General features: G+C 38.7%; 1 protein-coding gene across 5 annotated transcripts in view; it reads left to right on the top strand.

The window, feature by feature from the left end:
* Positions 1-20,099, top strand: part of Herc6 (HECT and RLD domain containing E3 ubiquitin protein ligase family member 6) — a 57,416-nt gene that overhangs the window by 16,747 nt on the left and 20,570 nt on the right. For all 5 annotated transcript variants that reach the window (XM_087907456.1, XM_087907454.1, XM_087907453.1 and 2 more), the window contains 7 exons: positions 700-836; positions 1,287-1,360; positions 4,856-4,974; positions 5,793-5,852; positions 8,030-8,123; positions 12,107-12,299; positions 15,499-15,662. In XM_087907456.1, the coding sequence (XP_087763582.1) occupies positions 700-836; positions 1,287-1,360; positions 4,856-4,974; positions 5,793-5,852; positions 8,030-8,123; positions 12,107-12,299; positions 15,499-15,662 (841 nt within the window). The remainder of the gene's footprint in view (positions 1-699; positions 837-1,286; positions 1,361-4,855; positions 4,975-5,792; positions 5,853-8,029; positions 8,124-12,106; positions 12,300-15,498; positions 15,663-20,099) is intronic.

Below are 20,099 nucleotides of genomic sequence, written 5' to 3' on the forward strand. Positions count from 1 at the left end.
GCAGAAGGATTAGAAAGTTGGTGCGGGAGAATTGTCTGTATTCTGTCAATCATGTTTTAAATAAATGCTGATTGGCCAGGCAGGAAGTATAGGCGGGAAAACTAAACAGGAAGTAGAGGTGGAGCAAAGAGAATGGGAGTATTCTGGGAAGCAGGAAGCTCCCTCCACCAGTTCTGCCCAGACCACCGGAGAGGCAAGAAGTAAGCTACCCCACTGAGAAAGGTACTGAGCTGTGTGGCTAACATATATAAAAATAATGGACTAACATGAGTTATAAGAACTAATAAGTAGCCTGAGCTAATGGGCCAATCAGTTTATAATCTTATGGAGTCCTCTGTGTGATTTTCTTTGGGGCTTGCCGGTTGTGGGGTACCAGGCGGGACAGAAACCCCAACAAGCCAGCCCTCATGTTACAGAAAGTGAAGATTATCCTGTGTGACGTGGAGAGATAGTAACAAGCCTGGTCTACGTAAGACTTGATTTCAAATAAAAACAAAAAAGCCACACGATAGAACTATAATAAATCCCCATTGCTAATACTACTAGTAAGTTAATGACACCTGTAGTGACGTCACCTAGTTTGTTGCAACACTAGCACTGTAATAAGACAGCTGGCTGAGTGGTGAAGGTAAATCTATCGTCTTGTTTTTCCTTGAACTCAGGAATATCATATCATTGTATTTGTACTTTATGTTGCAGCTATCATACTCTTGCATATGTCTACACCACTGGTCAGGTGGTATCTATTGGCCATGGACCAAGTCTCACAAGCAACCTAACCCACCAGGAAGCCCCAGCAGAGAACTCTGGTGTCACCTGCCTGCTCTCTGCAAAAGGTACAAGTGCTCCCACCAGCACGGCTAAAGAAGTCATTCTGTTCAGCCTTCTTCGGCAATATAACACTGAATTATGCTTATGGTTCTTAGTTCTTTAATTTTAAACTGCTGCACTCCTCACCCCCTGGAGTATGGGTAATCGTTTCTAAAGACTTAACCAATACAAAGGAAGACGTCAAGTTGGCTACTTAATAATCTTGACAACATGCTTTGATATATTTAAGCAAATGCCTAAGCATGCCAACCCCAACTCATTGTGAAAATGCCTAGAAACAAAAATGTTTATTGAATGAATAAGTAACATTTGATTTGGTCAAAGTTAAATTTTTATGATATTTGTAATAAAAATTAGGAGAGTGTAAATTTCCGACAAATGAATAATTTGACTTAGTTATGTATAGATTAATTTTTTCCAGGTAAAACTCTGAACATTTTTTTTAACCTTTTTAGACCTCGTGAATATTCAAGTCAAAGACATTTTTGCTGGAACATTTGCCAACTTTGCTACAACTCATCGGGTATCAGTAGGTGTTATTTATTTTTAAACTTATTTTTTTTTCCCTCTAGATTTCAGGAGTTATTTCTTTTTCTGGTGCTGGGAAGCTAAACCCAGAGCTTTGTATATGTTAGGCAAACACTCTCCCCTGAGCTATGCACACCTTTCCCTTAATTTCAGGCTAGGGTTTGAGACGGTATATTTTTTATGTTTTCAGATTTCTCACTAGATTAATGTATGCCTCTAAGAGAATGGTTTTGAATGTTAGAAGAGTGGGCAACTTAAGACCTTGACTCAAATAATGAACAGAGGGCTGGAGATGTAGCTCCATGGGAGAATACGCGTCTAGCATGCAAAAGCCCTGGATTTGACTCCAAAGTGGGGATGGTAGGCAATGGATGGAGGCAGTGGGGATAAGATTTAGGACAAAAGAAGAGAGGAATGATGGGACAGGGGAGATGCCTGGAACAGAGGGGAGAATGAAGTACAAAATCAGGCTGTGGGTGTTTAGAATGCAGAGGAGGAGTAAAGGAGACATGAAAGCAAAATTCCTGGCACGGGGTCTAGGAAGTAGCTTATCTAGGGAAACTACGGTGTGCAAAAGTCAAGTCAGAGGTCACAGAAAGGAAGGGAAGAGGAGGGAAAATAAGGTAAGAGGAGGGGAGGGAAGGGAAGGGAAGGAAAAAGAAGGAAAGGGAAAGAAAGGAAGATTGCATTGTTTTAACAGAGAGCAAGAAATCTGCCTGGGGTGTGCTCAGAACAAGAGGAGGAGAGGAAGTCTGGTGACAACTGAGATGGTTTGACAGAAAGATAAATTAGAAGATCACAGGAGGGTTCCCCATGATTCTCTGAAGGAGTGACAGAAGAATGTTCCAGAGCAGTAGGAAGAAAACCTAGTGCAAAAGTCCAGTGCAGAATCAGTTTGTTTTTCTGTCGCTGGGATAAACCCTGTGACCAAAAGCAAATAGGAAAGGAAAGGGTTGAACTGGCTTACAGCTTACATTCCATAGAGAAGGGAAGTCAGGGTAGAAACTGATGGCAGGAACTTAGAGACAGGAACTGAAGTAGAGACCATGGAGGAACACTGCTTACTGGCTTGCTTCACTACCATTTTTATACATCCTGGGCTCACTTGTTTGGGGATGGCACTACCCACTCAATTGTTAATCAAGGAAATGGTCTAGAGATTAAAAAAAAAACACACAGGCAATCTGATAGAGTCAGTTCAGCTGAGAATCCCTAAGCTTTATGTCAAGTTGACAACAATTATGATAAGTCGAGAACTGAGATGCCAGAGCAGAAATACAGTCCGCTGTGACTGTGAATGGGGTGAGTTGGTGGTCATTTATTGCTTGATGACCAAGGCGGATGTGAGCGTGAGAGAAGCAGGCTATGTGAGAAAAGGCGAAGGAAGATGTGTACCACTGATTGTGATTGGTCAGCACGCTGTGAAGCTGTCTTTAGTGGCGTTCGCCTTTTGGAAATTGACTTCGGAGTAATCCAGACTTGAACATGTGGAATTTCACAGTTCGATAAGGGAGGCATAAAGGAGCTGTGGGGTGGTTAGTGTAGTGAATCCTGGGAGCTAAGGGAACTGAAGAGGATGATGATGATCACAAAGTGCATGAACAATGCTGGATTCAGGGCTTCATCTTAAGGAAATGAATCAAGAAAACGTTTTGTGATGGGCAGAAAGACTGCTGCAAACGGTTGCTTAAAATGGAGCAATTCTTAATGATAGTCCAGCTGATGCCCTGGAAGGAAAGTGGGGCCTTTCAAATAAGTGTGACTAAGTATCCTAACAATCATGTGGAGGACTCTGCAGACATTTTAGGTTGGCACACTGACGATGACTGCTACTGGTATCTAGTGGGTAAGGGCTAGGAACCGTAATATTAAATATCGTACTAGTGTAGGAGATGTCACAACAAAGAGTTCTCTAACCCTAGGTGTCAATAATTTCACTTTAGAAACCTTATCCAGGTCTTGACTAGCTAAAAAGAGGAGAGGAAGGAGTGGAGGCGAGATTGGGAGCTGGGATATTGGAGTAAAAGATAGATGGCTCTCATCAACTTTGAAGTTGCCAAGAGTGACGACAGGAAGCGTGGTGAGAGGAGCAGTGGCGCGCACACAAGCGACAGGGACCGATGAAGTTTCCAAGAAAGGGGGGGCAGAGGGCACAGTCTGATGTCATGTATACAGAGAAGCTAAGGACTTTGAAGAAAATAAATGACGCATAAGTGCCAGCAGGGGGTGCCACCTTGTACTGAGATCCTTGGATGTAAGAGAAAATAAATCTTGCCTTTGATAAACTACAAAGTCACCAGGATTTAGATCAAGGAGCACAGGTAGGGTGGGGAGGTGTGGTTCAGTGGCACCTCTGCTTATGAGAACAAAGTCCTGACTCAGACCCCATCACCAGTATGGGGTGGAGGACTTGAAGCATACTGGTTACAAATATTTTTCAAGAGGATTTTATTTGGTTCTTGAAAAGCAAAATGATATAGAATGTTGCCATTCCTGACCAGTTCAGTAGAGCCAGAGGTACACTTTGCAGCAAAACATTAAAGCCACTCCCTGTTCTTCATCTTTTTGTACAAGCTCTCACTATGTATCTAGTCTGAGCTGGCACTAGGATCCTCTTACAACAGCCTCCTGAGTGCAGAGATGACTGGCATGTGTCCCTGTGTCCAACCACTTTAATTTTTTTATTCTTTTAAAAATATATAAAACACACCAAGTACCCAGTATTTGGGAGGCTGAGTAGGAGGATTTCAAGTTTCAGGCTAGTCTGAGCTATATAGTGAGGCCCTATCTGAAATTACATATAAGATGTATATATGTGGTACTGGTTACCATTTAAAACACATTGCCTACAGTATTCTGTGGCATTAATTGCATTCATAATGCCATCAACTATTGTCACTACCACTCAAACCTTTTAATCACCCCAGACACCTGATATCTATTAAACAATAATTCCTCACTCCCCCCACCTCCTCAGTCCTAGACAATTTCTGTTTTTTCTGCAAAGTTGGTATATGGACATGCTTTTCATATGTGGAATCACATAATGCCTTCTGTTTTGATTTGATTTATTGAACTGAGCATATTTTAGGATATATCCATCTTATATTAGTATATCAATTTTTTTCAATGCTAAATAATTTTTATTGCATATTCTATATTTATCATATTGAAATTGCATTCACCTACCGATTGGCATGTGTTATTTTCTTCTTGTGGCCATGTGAATAATGGTAAGATGAATTTTGATCTATAAGCGCTCATTTCAGTCTCTATTTTCAATGTTTCTTGTGCTATTACACTTTTTAAAATGCAGATCAAGCGAAATGGCCCAAGTTAGGAAGCCAAACGTTCAGGCCATCCTGATGTCAAAGCTCAAGGGTCCAAACATCTGCCCAAGAAGGCAGGGCTCGTGTGTGCCAGGTGCTTTATTGATTGTTACTCAATACATGTGGCGTTTTCCTGGTCATTTTTGCCTTTAATTTCTTCCTTGAAGGATCCTAGGTCTACAAGTGTTTCCATGAAAATTCTGCCAGAAATTAATCGAATCAACCAGTCACTGGTACAGAAGTGGATAGCAGCAAAAAGAAAGAAAGAGCGTGAAGAAGCCGAAAGGTGACCCAGCTTGATGACCCACAGCCACTCCCATGTTTCTCAAATGTTGATCATGTTGTCCTAGCTCTAAGAAAGAAGGTTTGACTTTGTCATGGCAAAATTTTTATTTTGGGTGTGATTCTCTTTTACTACTTCTTGGTTGGATCAGCCATTGATGTGCATAATAATTAGTCTTTTATTTAGTATACAAGAGCTACAGAGAGAATGTATACCCCACATACCTTTCTAAGGAAGGAAGATGTAGAAATGACTCTTAACAGTAAGCTGCATTGTTTGCAGGTTTTCATAGCTAACTCACTAGCATTTCAGAATTTAGGTCTTCGGTGTGGTGGATTTTATTCAAATGGCTAGAAAATCAACTATGAAGCATTTTAGTGAGACTAGGTAGAAATCACAAGTAATATATTCATAACTGGATATTAATAATGAACATGAAGCTCTATTTTTTATTCAGACATAAGATAAAGGAGGCTTTAAGTGTCTCTAGCCTGCAGCATACAGGCCACACAAATCCTAGGCTAGCTATAAGTATGACACAGCACATGTGTATATGGCAGCAGTTCTCCGCCTTCCTAATGCTGCAACCCTTTAATACAGTTCCTCATAATGTAGTGACTCACAACCATAAAATTATTTTCTTTGCAACAGCATAATTGTAATTTTGCTATTGTTATGAATCATAATGGAAATATCTAAATAGTTCCAATGGTCATGATCCACAGGTTGAGAATCAGGTATATGATAATGTTACCTCACAATTTCAGAAGATTGGACACTCTGTCCACTTGTGATTTTGGTTTTTTTAATTATATTTACAGAGAAATCAAGACTATATTTTCATCTTCTGCTTGTTTGACGGCAAGCTTTTTGAAGAAAAGGTAAAACTTCAATGGGAATTACCTTAATTTAAAATACTGGGGGTATTTAAAATGAAAATTTTAGTACCAGGTTGAGTGTGAATTTTGTCAGCACACAGAGTCCAACATAGAGAATTCTCTGGTTGACAAAGGTTTCTTTCATTTTATAAACTAACTCTTCCAGGGTTTTCCTCTGTTGCCTTGTTGGAGGGAATGGTATTTTATTCAGGCTATTTATATCTACAGATGATCAGCTATGCCTGATATTTCTTTCCAGTTCCTGCTGAGTCGGATCAATAAAGAAATGAGACCTTGTTCGTTTTGTTTTTCACATATCGCAAAAATTTAATTTCTCTCTCATTTGGTTTAATAGTAGGTCTGATTCTGAGAGTTGGTTAGTTAGTCAATTTGTTTTGAAATTTTAGGACAGACTTAGTAGTCCATGTAGTACTCATGTAGTCCAGCTAATCTTGATCTTGTGTGTAGGTGAGGAGAATCCTGAATATCTGATCCCCCTGCCCTCACCTCCCAAGTGCTGACATTACCTAACAACATGATAACTATTGAACAGATTATCTGGTCTATTTCTTTCTACATGCAGCAAGCAATCAAAATTGAAGGGCCAAAGGAAAGGTGTCACCCTATATCGAAGTAAGAAAGTCGAATGGTAAGGGGAGTTGTAAGGAACACATATGGATACTCACTGGAGTAACCCTCATAGCTATACGTGTGTGCATACACACTCGCATGCACACACACGCACACACACTCACGCATGCACACTCCTCCTACTCATATCCTTAAGAGTTACTGCCTGAGTCTATCCACCCATTAGTCTTATCATTTCTTCAAAAACGTATTTTTTTGTTTAAAAGTATAGAGCACCATGCTTTTATCATTTCTTCAGACTTATCTTGTTCCTAGGTACATGTAATTTTAATAAAACTTATATGCATTTCTTTTGATAATCTTCCTCATACTAATTGATCTTTTAGACCTACCCACAGAGTCCTCAGGGCCAAGAACAAGGCAGAAGTGTCCTCTTCCTCTTCTACATTACCGCCTTTTTAAAGAAGAAATATATCTATGACCACTTTCTGGGAATTTTAAACTTCTAGGCAAAGATTGCAAAGGAGAAAGAATTTTGGAGAGAAATTTACAGCTAGAGCTTGTATAAATATTCTAATTCTAATATCAATAGTGATACTTAATTCAGCAAGCACAAACTATTTTATTATTTTTTAAGCAGCTAGACTTGCTGGATACTGGTCATGAAATGTGACCAAATCAAACTGCTAACTAGACAGGATTTGGGCATTATTTCAGTGTAGAAAGGGATGGGGTTGAGAAGACTTGAGTAAGAATCCTGGGCTGGTAGAAATAGCAAGGGAAGGGCTTTAAGGCAGAAGATTCAGAGACTCCCAATGCACAAGCTGTGTGTTAATGTTTTCCATCAATGAGTTAATGCATCTTTCAAAAAGTTTCTAAAATGAACTATCAAACCTCTGTGCTGACAAGGCACAATAGAACCACTATTATTGCATCACTCCACCTCTAATGTAACCATGGAAATATGAAGCTTAAGTTGAAATGGCAGCTAGACATAACGGTGCACACCTGTAATCCTAGCACTTAGAAGCTGAGGTGAAAAGATCACAAGTTCAAGACCAGCCTGGTCAGAGTGAGACTTTGTTTCAAAAAGTAATAGATAAATATGCAAATAAGTAAGGAAAGAAACAAATAGATATAACCATACATGGAGAGGAGGCAATTCAGTCTGTGGAATAAGCTGACAGTCTGGATTGATGGCTTCTTGGATTTAGTATACAACATCTTGCTAGGGATCAAGTTGTAACTTTGTGTATATGTTATACTAGGTGTAAGGCCCTCTGTCTGAAATTGAGCCCTGGGCTCAATCCTTGTACCATAAAGTAGAATATAGTAAAGTGACATAAAACAAAATCCTGCCAAAATTGCAGCCCATACTTGATGTTACTGACATAGAGATAACAAGCTGTTGTTTACTCCTTTTTAACAAGAGCACATTGAACAATTTCCGTGTCACTCTAGTCTGTCATTTTGAAAAGAGGAAAGCTTTAAATAAATATTTTGTGCATGGTAAGATAAAAACAAAATAATATCATGCTGTTCTTTTTTTTCATCTGTTTATGTGTTTTTAACATTTGCTGTATTTATAGAGATCCTGGAGAGAAGAATTTCATTGATGTGGACTTAAAAATGGCAAGGGATGTCTTCAAGAAGTTAGCAGAAGTGCCATGGATTTCTTCCTTGGTAACAACCATTATTTATTTGGCTTACTTAAGATACAGCATAATCACACTAGTTTTGGTGGGAGGTAGGTGGCCAGGACCTGTGAATGAGACTAAACAGGGGGCTAGTCTCCTTTATGAAGGTGCTATAATCCAGACATTGTGATAGGTGGTGGCATTTTTTTTAACCACTAAATGCACAATGGATGTAGTCTTTTGGTTTTTAGTATGAGGAAAGCAACAGTGAGACACAAAGCATCTACCAATGCACATGAAAAGAACTGTGGTTTAGGAAGCAGGAGACCCTCTGGTGAGTGGTTTTAAAAGACCAATGTCTGTTTTGAGATGAATCTTGGGCATATTTCTGGTGAACCTCTGTGTAGTAGGAGAGGGGGCTTGCTTTTGGTCCCTGCCGCCCCGCTAGCTTAGCCCCGAAATAATCACACAGAAACTGTATTCATTTAAACACTGCCTGGCCCATTATATCTAGCCTCTTTTTGGCCAGCTCTCACATCCTGATCTAACCCATTTCCATGAATCTGTGTATCACCATGAGGTTGTGGCTTACTGGGAAAGATTCTAACCAGCGTCAGTCTCAGGCAGGAGCTTCATGGCATCTGCCACACTGCCCTTCTTCCCAGCATTCAGTTCTGTCTTCCCCACCTATCTAAGTTCTGCCCTATCTAAAGGCCAAGGCAGTTTCTTTATTCAACCAATGAAAGCAACACAAATACCGAAGGACCTTCTACACCACCTCTGCTACTTATTCATCCCGTCCTTTCTTTGGGTAATGTCTTCTTTACCTATGATTTTAAGTTTGTTTTTAAAGTCTGTGGTTCTGGACTGTGTAGAAAGGAAACTACAAGTTTAGGTTGTGATTACAGGAAGCTGCAAATTAACAATAGACAGCTATCAGGATGTCTTGGCACTTTGGGATTGCCACAACATAGTATAGTATGGGTGTCTTACAAACAAAGGAAACTGACTTCTTAGAGCTTTGGAGCTGGGTTATTTGGAAGCTTTAAGATTAAGATGCCACCATAACCAGTATCTGATAAGGGGAAAATTGATAGAAGACTATGTCCTTATTGTGTTTTCATATAGTAGAAAGAAAGGTATAGGGGTTTTACTTATAGGGCCACTAATCCCATTGATGAGGACTCTATTTTTATGAACTAATCATCAACCAAAATTTTTGTCTTAGTTCTTTAATGTATTGAAGAATAGAATTTCAACAAATGAACTCTGGGGAGACACAGACAATCTGTTGCATAGAAGAAAGGAAGACAGGCTGTTTCATTTGCATTGAAAGCTAGGGACAGGGCTTATGCACTAACTTATTAGGGTAAAGAAAAAGAGAGGACATCTATGGACAGAAAAGATGGGTTTCTATGGAGGCAGATAGAAAAAATGTTTACCTGTGGTGTTCCTTATACAGTTCCTCATACAGATGTATGTGATCTGAGTGCTTAATTTCCTTCTTGGTAATAAAGTTACCCCAAAGGGATTTATCACAGCTTTGCTCCTAAGAGTCTCTGCTTGAATCAGATGTATGAGGAGCTCCAAAATGACTGTTTTTGCCATAGCTATATCTCAGTTGACTTCAGTTTAAAGTAATCTTCAATGCTGGTGTAATTTTCAGTAATAGTGCACTTGCTTATACGAGTCATAGTTTAATCCTCATTGCCATACACACATATATACATATAGCTAATCCCCATGCCATTTAAAAAGATTCAAGTACATTCTACATTTGGAAGAGAATGGGGGAACTTGTGGTTGTTATGTAATAAATACTATATTCTCATGTTCAAAATAAAGAATAGTAGATATCCAGTACATTTGGGCCAAGAATTTTTATTTACTTGATAGGGAGATAACTCCGGGTGCTCTTCTCCATGTATTTCTGAGAAGTGTTTGCTTCTCATGGAAGCAAACTCATGGAAGGGAGTTCTTAATGAAATCCCTTGGGAAATAATGCTGCACATTGTTGTGAATTATGATGCACATTAGTAAATTCAAGACTCCATGATGTCATATACAGAAAGAAGTCTAACTTTACTATTTTTTGGAGTTATTGACATTGTGATGAGTTTTTCTATTTAACACCTACTAGCCATCCACAGAAATTATTATTTATTTGCTCCCTAGAACCCCTTAAAAACAGGACATGGTAAAAAAGATATCTGTAATTATAACAGTCCGGAAGTAGAGTCAGGAAATTCAAAGAATTTAAGCTCATTGTCAGCCCTGTAACAAGTTCGAGGCTAGTCAGCAGTACATGGGATCCTGTCTTCAAATAAGATAAAATAAACTCGATTATTTAAAATTAAAAAATTCTGTTAGACCTGAAAAGAATGAACTGTAAGAGGGTTAAATGTAATAAAATAACATGAAGAATTTCATACTTCAATGCTGCATATATCATCTTATTTAGCTCTGTGTCATGTATAGGCATACACTATAGTTAACAAAGCAAACATTCAGTAGGTGGAGAATTTTAATGCTAGCTGATCTGGCAGACAACTTCTGAACCTCAAGGACCTAATCCAATGAAGATTTAATCCTCTCACTAAAGCCCAATGAGGGATGGAGGAGAATTTTCTCATAATTTTTTTTTCTTTACTCTGGCTTCATTCCAATGTCTTAAGACTCTAAGACTATACAATCCTTCATTGGCTCTCCTGAGTTTGGTCACATGAGAGGCCATAGAGGCCATAACTGAAAGGGTGGCATATCACCTTCACATTCAGAAGTTAGGACTCGGTCACAATGCTCCACTCAGCTCCAGGGAACACTGAGAAATGTCATCTGACTGGACACTAGAAGGAAAATGAAAAAAGATAGGACAAAATGTTTCTTTTCAAGGCTGATTTGGGGCCAGATATATGGGTATTTGAGCTATCTTAAATTGAGTAGCTTTCTCTCTCTATTGTCTTTTGATTGAGACTCCTCCTCTTCATCTATAGAGGGAAAAAGGTTAGAAAAAAAGCAAAAACTACTTCACACAATTATTAGAATAATTCACATGTGATCCCTTGACATGTGATCCATACTCAATAAATGTTCACACAAATATAAAGGCAACCATATAGACAGTCATAGTGGCCCATGCCTGTAATCCTAGCGCTTGAGAGGCTGAGGCAAAGACGCTCAAGGGCTCAAGAGTTCCAGGTCACCCTGAAGTACACAGAAAGACTCCTTACTTTTCCAAATAAAATTTGTTTTCCAAAATAAAATACAAACCACCACCACCAAACCTCCAATTATTCCTCCTGTTACTTTTTATATATGTTGTATCTTAAAAGTCTTTCCCTGAGTAGAATAAGTATCAATTCAGAGCTACTTAGACTGTGAAAAAAAATAAAGACAAAAGTGGGTTTTGTATGTATCTGTGTGTGAGAGAGGGTAACAGCATTTTCTTCCCATTTCCTCTTTTCTCTTTCTGAGACAAGGTTATCATATCACAGATGGGCCTCCATCTCTTTGGGTGGCCTTGAACGTTTGATCCTTTTTCCTATCTCTGAGTGTTGCCCAATCACATCTGGTTTATATGAGTCAAAACCAGTGCTTCAGACACAGTAGGCAAGCCCTCGCTCAACTTGGTTTTCATTTGTGAGCTCATACGATCCCCCACCTCAGCCTTCTGAGTAATGCATTCCCCCTGTGTGCCACAGCGATTAGCTTACACAATTGTTTCTGGGGGCCTTTGCATTAGTTTCAAACCAACTATTTAGTGTGTACATCCATTTCAATGTGCTTTCACTTTATTTCCTTCAAGTACTCTAAAATGAAATGGGCAGCAGGCTCAAATGAGTTCTACCTCAAAGATACATGGAATGTGTAAGAGTTGATGACGTTTTATCAATAAGCTTCAGAAGGATTTAAATGAACTTCCTAACTGGAAGACAGTTGAGTAAAACCTGCAGTCATAACTTGTGTTTGTTCACAATAATGTGTCTTGTATAACCCCAGCCTTGTTCCTTGCCCACCTTTTGTTCACAGATAATCACATGTCTTCAGAGTAATATTATCAAAGATCTTCCAGACAATTCTTCACATCAAGATGCTCTATTGGTTTTTCTTTTGCTCCCGGAATGTCCCATGATGCAGGACCCTAGGAACTTTTGGGAGACCCTGACAGTTGAGTTTGCAAAAGCTATTTACAAAATGAATACAGAATCATTTGAATTCTTGCGTAAGTTTTATATCATTCTACAAATATATTCAGTAGAATCACTTTTGAAGTAGAAATTGTAGCAAATATTGGATACATTTCATAATACCTATTTGAGTACATGGTATGTGAAGTTTTGCAAAGATTAACCAGAAACCACCACTCTTACTACAGAGCAAGTGTTGTTCTTCGATGTGGCTAGGACTTTAGCATTAGAATTCGTTAATCATACAGTGTCTAAACATGGTAAATCAGACTTTACAGCTTTTGCTCACTTTTTGAAAACTTCAAACATTTAATGAAGAGTGATAAGAAGCAAGGTTAAACTTAGCACTGTTATTTTATTTAAAATAATGGTATTTTCATAATTTTAAGTGAATGTTGAAGATTTGATGCTTAAAAATACAAAAGTTTATATACGTGAATTATAAATGATCCCAGAAGCATCTTAGAAAAAGGTTACAGACTCTAAATTCTGTGCGTGAACATCAAAACTCCCTGTTTTGGTCCTTAGGAAGATGGCTAAGTGGGTCAGTGCACACATTCCAATCCTCAGCCCCCACAAGAAAAGCTGGCATGGTTGCAGGTACCTGTAACCCCAGGGCTCTGAGGAACAAAGAAAGGAGGAGCTGAGCCTTGTGGGCTACTAGACTAGCTCCAGATTCAGTGGAAGAACCTCTCTCAAAGGAATAAGGCATAGAATGATTCATCAAGACACTGGATATCCTGCCCTCTGTGCTGGTGCATGGGCGCATGTGCATGCACACGCACTTTTATAACAACCCTCTCTCAAGAGAGAGACCAGGTGTTGCTTAAGGACTATGTTAAACCAACTTTTAAAGTTTCAATCACTTTCACATTGCCAGTGCTATCAGTTGCTTCCATTCTTCTGCTGCTATAGTAGCGAGGACATGTATTTCTTGGATGGACATAAACTTAGACATGCAAGAAAATGGCAAATGCAAAACACAGTTGCAGAATTAAATTATTAAATGGTATTGATTGAATGAGCAGTGTATTTTAAACTAAATATATAAATAAATATAAATTATATATGTTATATATATAAATAAAATTTGTGTGTGTACACTTTAAGTGAATTTATGTGCATCATACGTGTACCAGAGCTGGTGGAGGCATGAAGAGAATATCAGATGCTCTAGAAGTGGAGTTACAAACAGTTGTGAACCATCGTGTGGGTGCTGGGAACTGAACCTGGGTTCAGTTGCCTCTTGACCATGGAGTCATCTCTCTAGCTCCAGCATTTGCATTTTTTACAAGAGATTTTTCTGGGTGTGGGAGTGAACATTTGTAGTTCCAGCATTTGGGATGTAGAGGAAGAGGACCAGGAAGGAGTTCAGGACAGCCTTGGCTAAACAGTGAAGCCTAGGTTATATGAAACATTGTCTCAAAAAGTGCTTTTCTTTTATAGATCTAGGAGGTACATTTCAAAAGGCCTGCCTCACTCTTAAATTTTAAAAAAAGTTCCCATGTTCCCACCATAATTTTTGAATGTATGTATGTATGTATGTATGTAGCTGGGGACTAAACCTGGCACTTTGTGTACGTTAGGTAGACAGCCTACTACTGAGCTGTATTCCCAGTCCTTCATACTACCATTTTATTTATTTTTAAAGATTTTGTTATTGTTTTTATTGAGCTATACATTTTTCTCCACTCCCCTCCCTAATAGTAATTATATATATTTGTGGAGTACAATATGACATTTTTATATTAGATTTTTTTTTATGTGCTCGAGTGCTTTGTCTACATGTATCTCTGTGCTCCACATTTATGCCTGTGGCCAAGGAAGCCAGAAGACAATGTTGGGTCCCCTAGAACTGGAGTTACAGGTGGTTGTGAGTTGCCATGTGGGTGCTGAGAATCAAACTCAGTCATCCATAAGAGCAGCTAGTGCTCTTAACTGCTGAGCCATCTTCAGCCCCAGGATGATATTTTTACAGTGTATACAAATCAGATCAAAGTAACTGACATATGTATTATCTCAAACATTTAATGCTTATGTTGGGAACATTTGAATTTCTCTCTATTGGCTGTTTTTAAACAACTAATTATTATTATTAACTGCCTTACGATGTTGGGATGTTGGAAGTCCTTCCAACTGCCCACTTGTACCAGTCAGTTATCCTTCTTTCCTGGTCACTGTTCCTTCTACCTTTATGAGATCAACGTTTTTAGTGTACACTCAGGAAAACATCCCATGTTCCTGGCTTATTTAACAAGTTCTTGAGTTCACCCATGTTTCTAAAATGTCAGAATTTCTTTTCCTATTATAATTTTCATGCTTAAATCTTTAACCCATATAGTTTATGAAAGTTAGATTTTGTTTCTTTCTGACAAGTTTTCAATTTCCCTTTAACCCTTGTTAAGTAATAGGTTTTATTTTCGGAATATGCAGTGTACTAAGTGTCTTGTGTACTCAAGTCCATAATCTGCATATTATGCATCTCAGTAATATCATTTAATTGCATTAGCTTGGTAATTTATTTTAACCTTTTTGGTTGCTGTTTTATGAGATGGAGTCTCTTGTAACCCAGGATGGCCATCTTCCTGACAGTGCCTCTGAGAACTTGGATTTAATATTTACTAAAGTTATTGTCTGAGAACTCCTATTTAAAAGTACCAAAATCCAGTTTAATCTCAGTAATGTGAAAAGTGAGGTATCTGCTGTTTAAAGTAAGTATATATGTATGCTACAGTTGTTTATGAAATCTGAAAACAGGCATAATATCAATAATATTGATTGCATATTCATCTGAATAGCTTTAGATTTTTGCAGCTGTTTGACAAAATTGCTAGGTTGAATGTAAAGAAATCAATATTCATATGATGAGGTGAGAAGCCTGGCAGAAGTTCAAGGCCAGCCTGGGCTACATAAAAATACCCTATCTCAGAAATATCAAATCAAATAAAATCAATAAACACAAAGAAAACCATGGTCAATAAACTAATCATAAGTATGAGCCATTAACAAGGTTCTTCAAATCCTGAGTTTGAGTTCTTTAATTTTAAAGAATTATTTTCCTAGTAAAGCTTTCCCATACATCTGTTGAGTAGTGTGATGTCTATGATAATATCCATAGAGGAGTTTTCTTATGGTTATGATGGTAGATATGTTATAAATAACCCAGAAGAAACTTCGGGATTTAAGGGCTGAGAGGAAGAATGTATTTACCATATTTGATTTTCACACCCTCAGAAAAGTGCTGGAAATCTTTGGACATTTCTTCTCTGAGTGCACTGGTCCAGATGCTAAAGAACACTATCATCACCGCCATCTCTCAGCTGTGGCATCCAGGTTTAATGATGAAGGATCAACCTAGTCTAAAAGTTCTTTTAGAAGTGATGAAATGTGTGCATAAGGTAAGGATCCTCTAAAGGAATGCATACACTAATTTATTAAATAATAATTCTTTAGGTCTCAGACAGTTAAACACCTTTAAAATATATTTTTTTAAAGATTTATTATGTATACAGTGTTCTGCCTGCATATATGCCTGCAGGTCAGAAGAAGGCACCAGATCTCATTACAGATGGTTGTAAGTCACCGTGTAGTTGCTGGGAATCGAACCCAGGACCTCTGAAAGAGCAGCTCAGCTTAACTGCTGAGCAATCTCTCCAGCCCATGCTTAAAAGCTTAAAAATATTTTTTCTAATAATTTTTTATTACTTGATATTACCATTCAAAATTCCCACTTCCTCCCCTCCTCCCACTTCTCTCCCATTCCCCCACTCAGCCTGCCCCCTCCCCCTCCAGTCCTAAGAGAGGGCAGGGTACCCTGTCCTGTGGGAAGTCCAAGGCTCTCGCTCCTCCATCCAGGCTTAGGGAGGTATGCATCCAAATAGAATAGGATCCCAAAAAGCCAGTACATGCAGTAGAGACAAATCCCAGTGCCATTGTCTTTGGCTTCTCAGTCTGCCCCCATTGTTAGCCACATTCAGAGGGTCCAGTTTGCTCCCATGCTAGTTCAGTCCTGGTCCAGCTGGCATTGGTGAGCTCCCATTAGACCAGGCACACTGTCTCAGTGGTCCTGACTTCCTTACTCATGTTCTTCCTCCTTCTGCTCTTCAACTGGACCTTGGGAGCTTAGCCCAGTGTTCCAATGTGGGTCTCTGTTCTATCTCCATCTGTCGACGGACAAAGGTTCTATGGTGATATGCAAAATACTCATCAGTCTGACTATGGGACAAGACCAGTTCAGGCACCCTCTCCTCTGCTGTCATAGCTGGGGACATCCCCATGGACACCTGGGAACCCATCTAGAGTCGAGCCTCTTGCCAATCCCACAATGCCTCCCTTAATTAAGATTTCTTCTTCCCTGCTCTCATATCCGTCCCTCCTCCATCTAAACCATCCCACTTCCCTAAGCTCTCCCCAACCCTCCCCTTCTCCCTTCTCTTTTCCCCTCTCCCCTTCCCCCCATCCCACCCCACCTCCATGCTCCCAACTTTTGCCCAACGATCTTGTCTGCTTCCAATTTCCAAAAGAATCTATATCTGTTTTTCTTTGGATTCACCTTACTACTTAGCTTCTCTAGGATCGTGAACTATAGGCTCAATGTCCGTTGTTTATGGTTAGAATCCACTAATAAGTGAGTATATACCATATTCATATTTTTGGGTCTGGGTTATCTCACTCAGGATAGTATTTTCTATTTCCATTCATTTGCATGCAAAATTAAAGATGTCATTGTTTTTTCCCCACTGAGTAGTACTCTAAACGTGTAGATGTGCCACACTTCCTTTATCCATTCTTCCATTGAGGGGCATCTAGGTTGTTTCCAGGTTCTGGCTATTACAAATAATGCTGCTAGGAACATAGTTGAACAAATGCTTTTGTAGTATGATTGGGCATCTCTTGCGTATATTCCTAAGAGTGGTATTGCTAGATCTGGAGGTAGGTTGACTCCCTATTTTCTGAGAAACCACCACACTGATTTCCAAAGTGTTTGCACAAGTTTGCATTCCCACCAGCAATGGATGAGTGTTCCCCTGATTTCACATGCTCTCCAGAATATGTTATCATTGGTGTTTTTGATTTTAGCCATTCTGACAGGTGTAAGATGGTATCTCAAAGCTGTTTTGATTTGCATTTCCCTGGTAGCTAAGGAAGTTGAACATGTCCTTAAGAATCTTTTGGCCATTTGAAAGTCTTCTGTTGAGAATTCTCTGTTCAGTTCAGTACCCCATTTTTTAATTGGGTTATTTAGAATTTTAATGTCTAGTTTCTTGAGTACTTTATATATTTCGGAGATCAGACCTTTGTCTGATGTGGAGTTAATGAAGATCTTCTCCCATTCAATAGGTTGCCTTTTTGTCTTAATGACAATGTTCTTTGTTTTACAGAAGCTTCTCAGTTTCAGGAGGTCCCATTTATTCATTGTTGTTCTTATTGTCTGTGCTACTGGGGTTATAGGTAGGAAGTGGTCTCCTGTGCCCATGGAGTTATAGGTAGGAAGTAGTCTCCTGTGCAGGCTACTTCCCACTTTCTCTTCTATCAGGTTCACTGTGGTCGGATTTACATATATAATATGTAAATTAAATATACATTTAAATATATATATATATTTGATCTTGTATCCTTTCACATCACTGAAAGTATATGATTATATATATATATATATATATATCCATTTGGACTTGAGTTTTGTGCATGGTGGTAGATATGGATCTATTTTCATTCTTCTACAGGTTGACACCCAGTTATGCCAACACCATTTGTTAAGGATGCTTTTTTTCTTTCATTATGTAATTTTAGCTTCTTCGTCAAAAATCAGGTGTTCATAGGTTTGTGGATTAATATCTGGGTCTTCAATTCGATTCCATTGGTCAACGTTTCTGTTTTTATGCCAATACCAAGCTGTTTTCATTACTGTGGCTCTGTAATAGAGTTTGATGTCAGGGACGGTAATGACTCCGGAAGTTCCTATATTGTATAGGATTGTTTTGGCTCTCCTGAATTTTTTGTTTTCCATATAAAGTTGATTATTGTTCTCTCAAGGTCTGTGAAAAATTTTGTTGAGATTTTGATGGAGATTGCCTTTGGTAGAATTGCCATTTTTACTATGTTGATCCTACCAATCCAAGAGCATGGGAGATCTTTCCATTTTCTTGTATCCTCTTCATTTTCTTTCTTCAGAGACTTAAAGTTCTTTTCAAATAGATCTTTCACTTCCTTGGTTAGTGATATCCCAAGTTACTTTATGCTATTTGTGGCTATCGTGAAAGGTGATGTTTCTCTGATTTCCCTCTCTACTTCTTTATCCTTTGTGTATAGGAGAGCTACTGATTTTTTTTGAGTTGATCTTGTATCCTGCCACATCACTGAAAGTATTTATCAGCTGTAGGAGTTCTCTGGTAGAGTTTTTGGGGTCACTTATGTAGACTATCATATCATTTGCAAATTATGAGTTTGACTTCTTCCTTTCCAAGTTGAATCCCCTTGATGTCCTTATGTTGTCATATTGCTATTGCTAGAACTTCAAGCACTATATTGAAGAGATATGGAGAGAGTGGACAGCCTTGTCTTGTTCCTGATTTTGGTGGAATTGCTTTGAGTTTCTCTCCATTTAATTTGATGTCAGCTTGCTGTTTATTGCTTTATATTTATATATGATCATTATATCCCTAATCTCTCCAAGACCTTTTTTCATATAGGGATGTAGAATTTTGTCCAATGTTTTTCAGCATCTAATGAAATGATCATATGATTTTTTTTCTTTCAGTTTATTTATATGATGGAATACCTTATTGATTTTCATATGTTGAACCAGCCGTGCAACTGTGGGATGAAGCCTACTTGATCATAATGGATGATTTTTTAATATGTTCTTGTATTTGGCTTGCCAGTATTTTATTGAAAATTTTTCCATCGATGTTTATGAGTGAGATTGGTCTGTAATTCTCTTTCTTGGCTGAGTCTTTGTGTGCTTTTGGTATCAGGGTAACTGTAGCTTCATAAAAAGAGTTAGGCAATGACTCTTCTGTTTCTCTTATGTGGATCACATTGAGGAGTATATATATTAGCTCTTCTTGGAAGTTCTGGTAGAATTCTGCACTAAAACCACCTGGTCCTGGAATCTTTTTGGTTAGGAGGTTTTTGACGACAGCTTCTATTTCCTCATGACTTATAGGTCTATTTAAATTGTTCACCTGGTCTTGATTTAATTATCTAAAAAAATGTCCATTTCTTTTACATTTTCCAGTTTTGTGGTGTAACATGAGAGAGCCTGTTTGTTGGGGGTTTTTCTGTCCTACCTGGCCCCCCAGCTGTTTAGTCCCAGAGAAAAATCACACAAAGGACTCAGTAAGTTATAAAGCTGATTGGCCCATTAGGTCAGGCTTCTTACTGGCTAACTCTCACATCTTGATTAACCCATTTTTCTGATCTATGTTAGCCATGTGGCTCAGTACCTTTTTCAGTGGGGCAGCTCACATCCTGCTGCTTTGGTGATCTGGGCAGGAGTGGGAGGAATCAGCTTCCTCCTCCCCAGAATTCTCCTGCTCTCCTTGCATCATTTCCACTTCCTGTCTGGTTTTCCCACCTACACCTCCTGCCTGGCCAATCAGCATTTATTTAAAACATGATTGACAGAATACAGATAATTCTCCTGCACCATTGTGGTGTACAGGCTTTTGTAATAAGAACTAATGATTCTCTGAATTTCCTCAATGTCTCTTGTTATGTCCCCCTTTTCATTTCTGATCTTGTTAATTTGAGTATTCTCTCTCTACCTTTTGATTAGTTTGGATAGGAGTTCATCAATCTTGTTGATTTTTTTCAAAGAACCAGCTCTTTGT

This window comes from Myodes glareolus, chromosome 6 (genome assembly GCF_982192425.1).
Source record: "Myodes glareolus chromosome 6, mMyoGla1.1, whole genome shotgun sequence".
Classification (NCBI taxonomy): Eukaryota; Metazoa; Chordata; class Mammalia; order Rodentia; family Cricetidae; genus Myodes; species Myodes glareolus.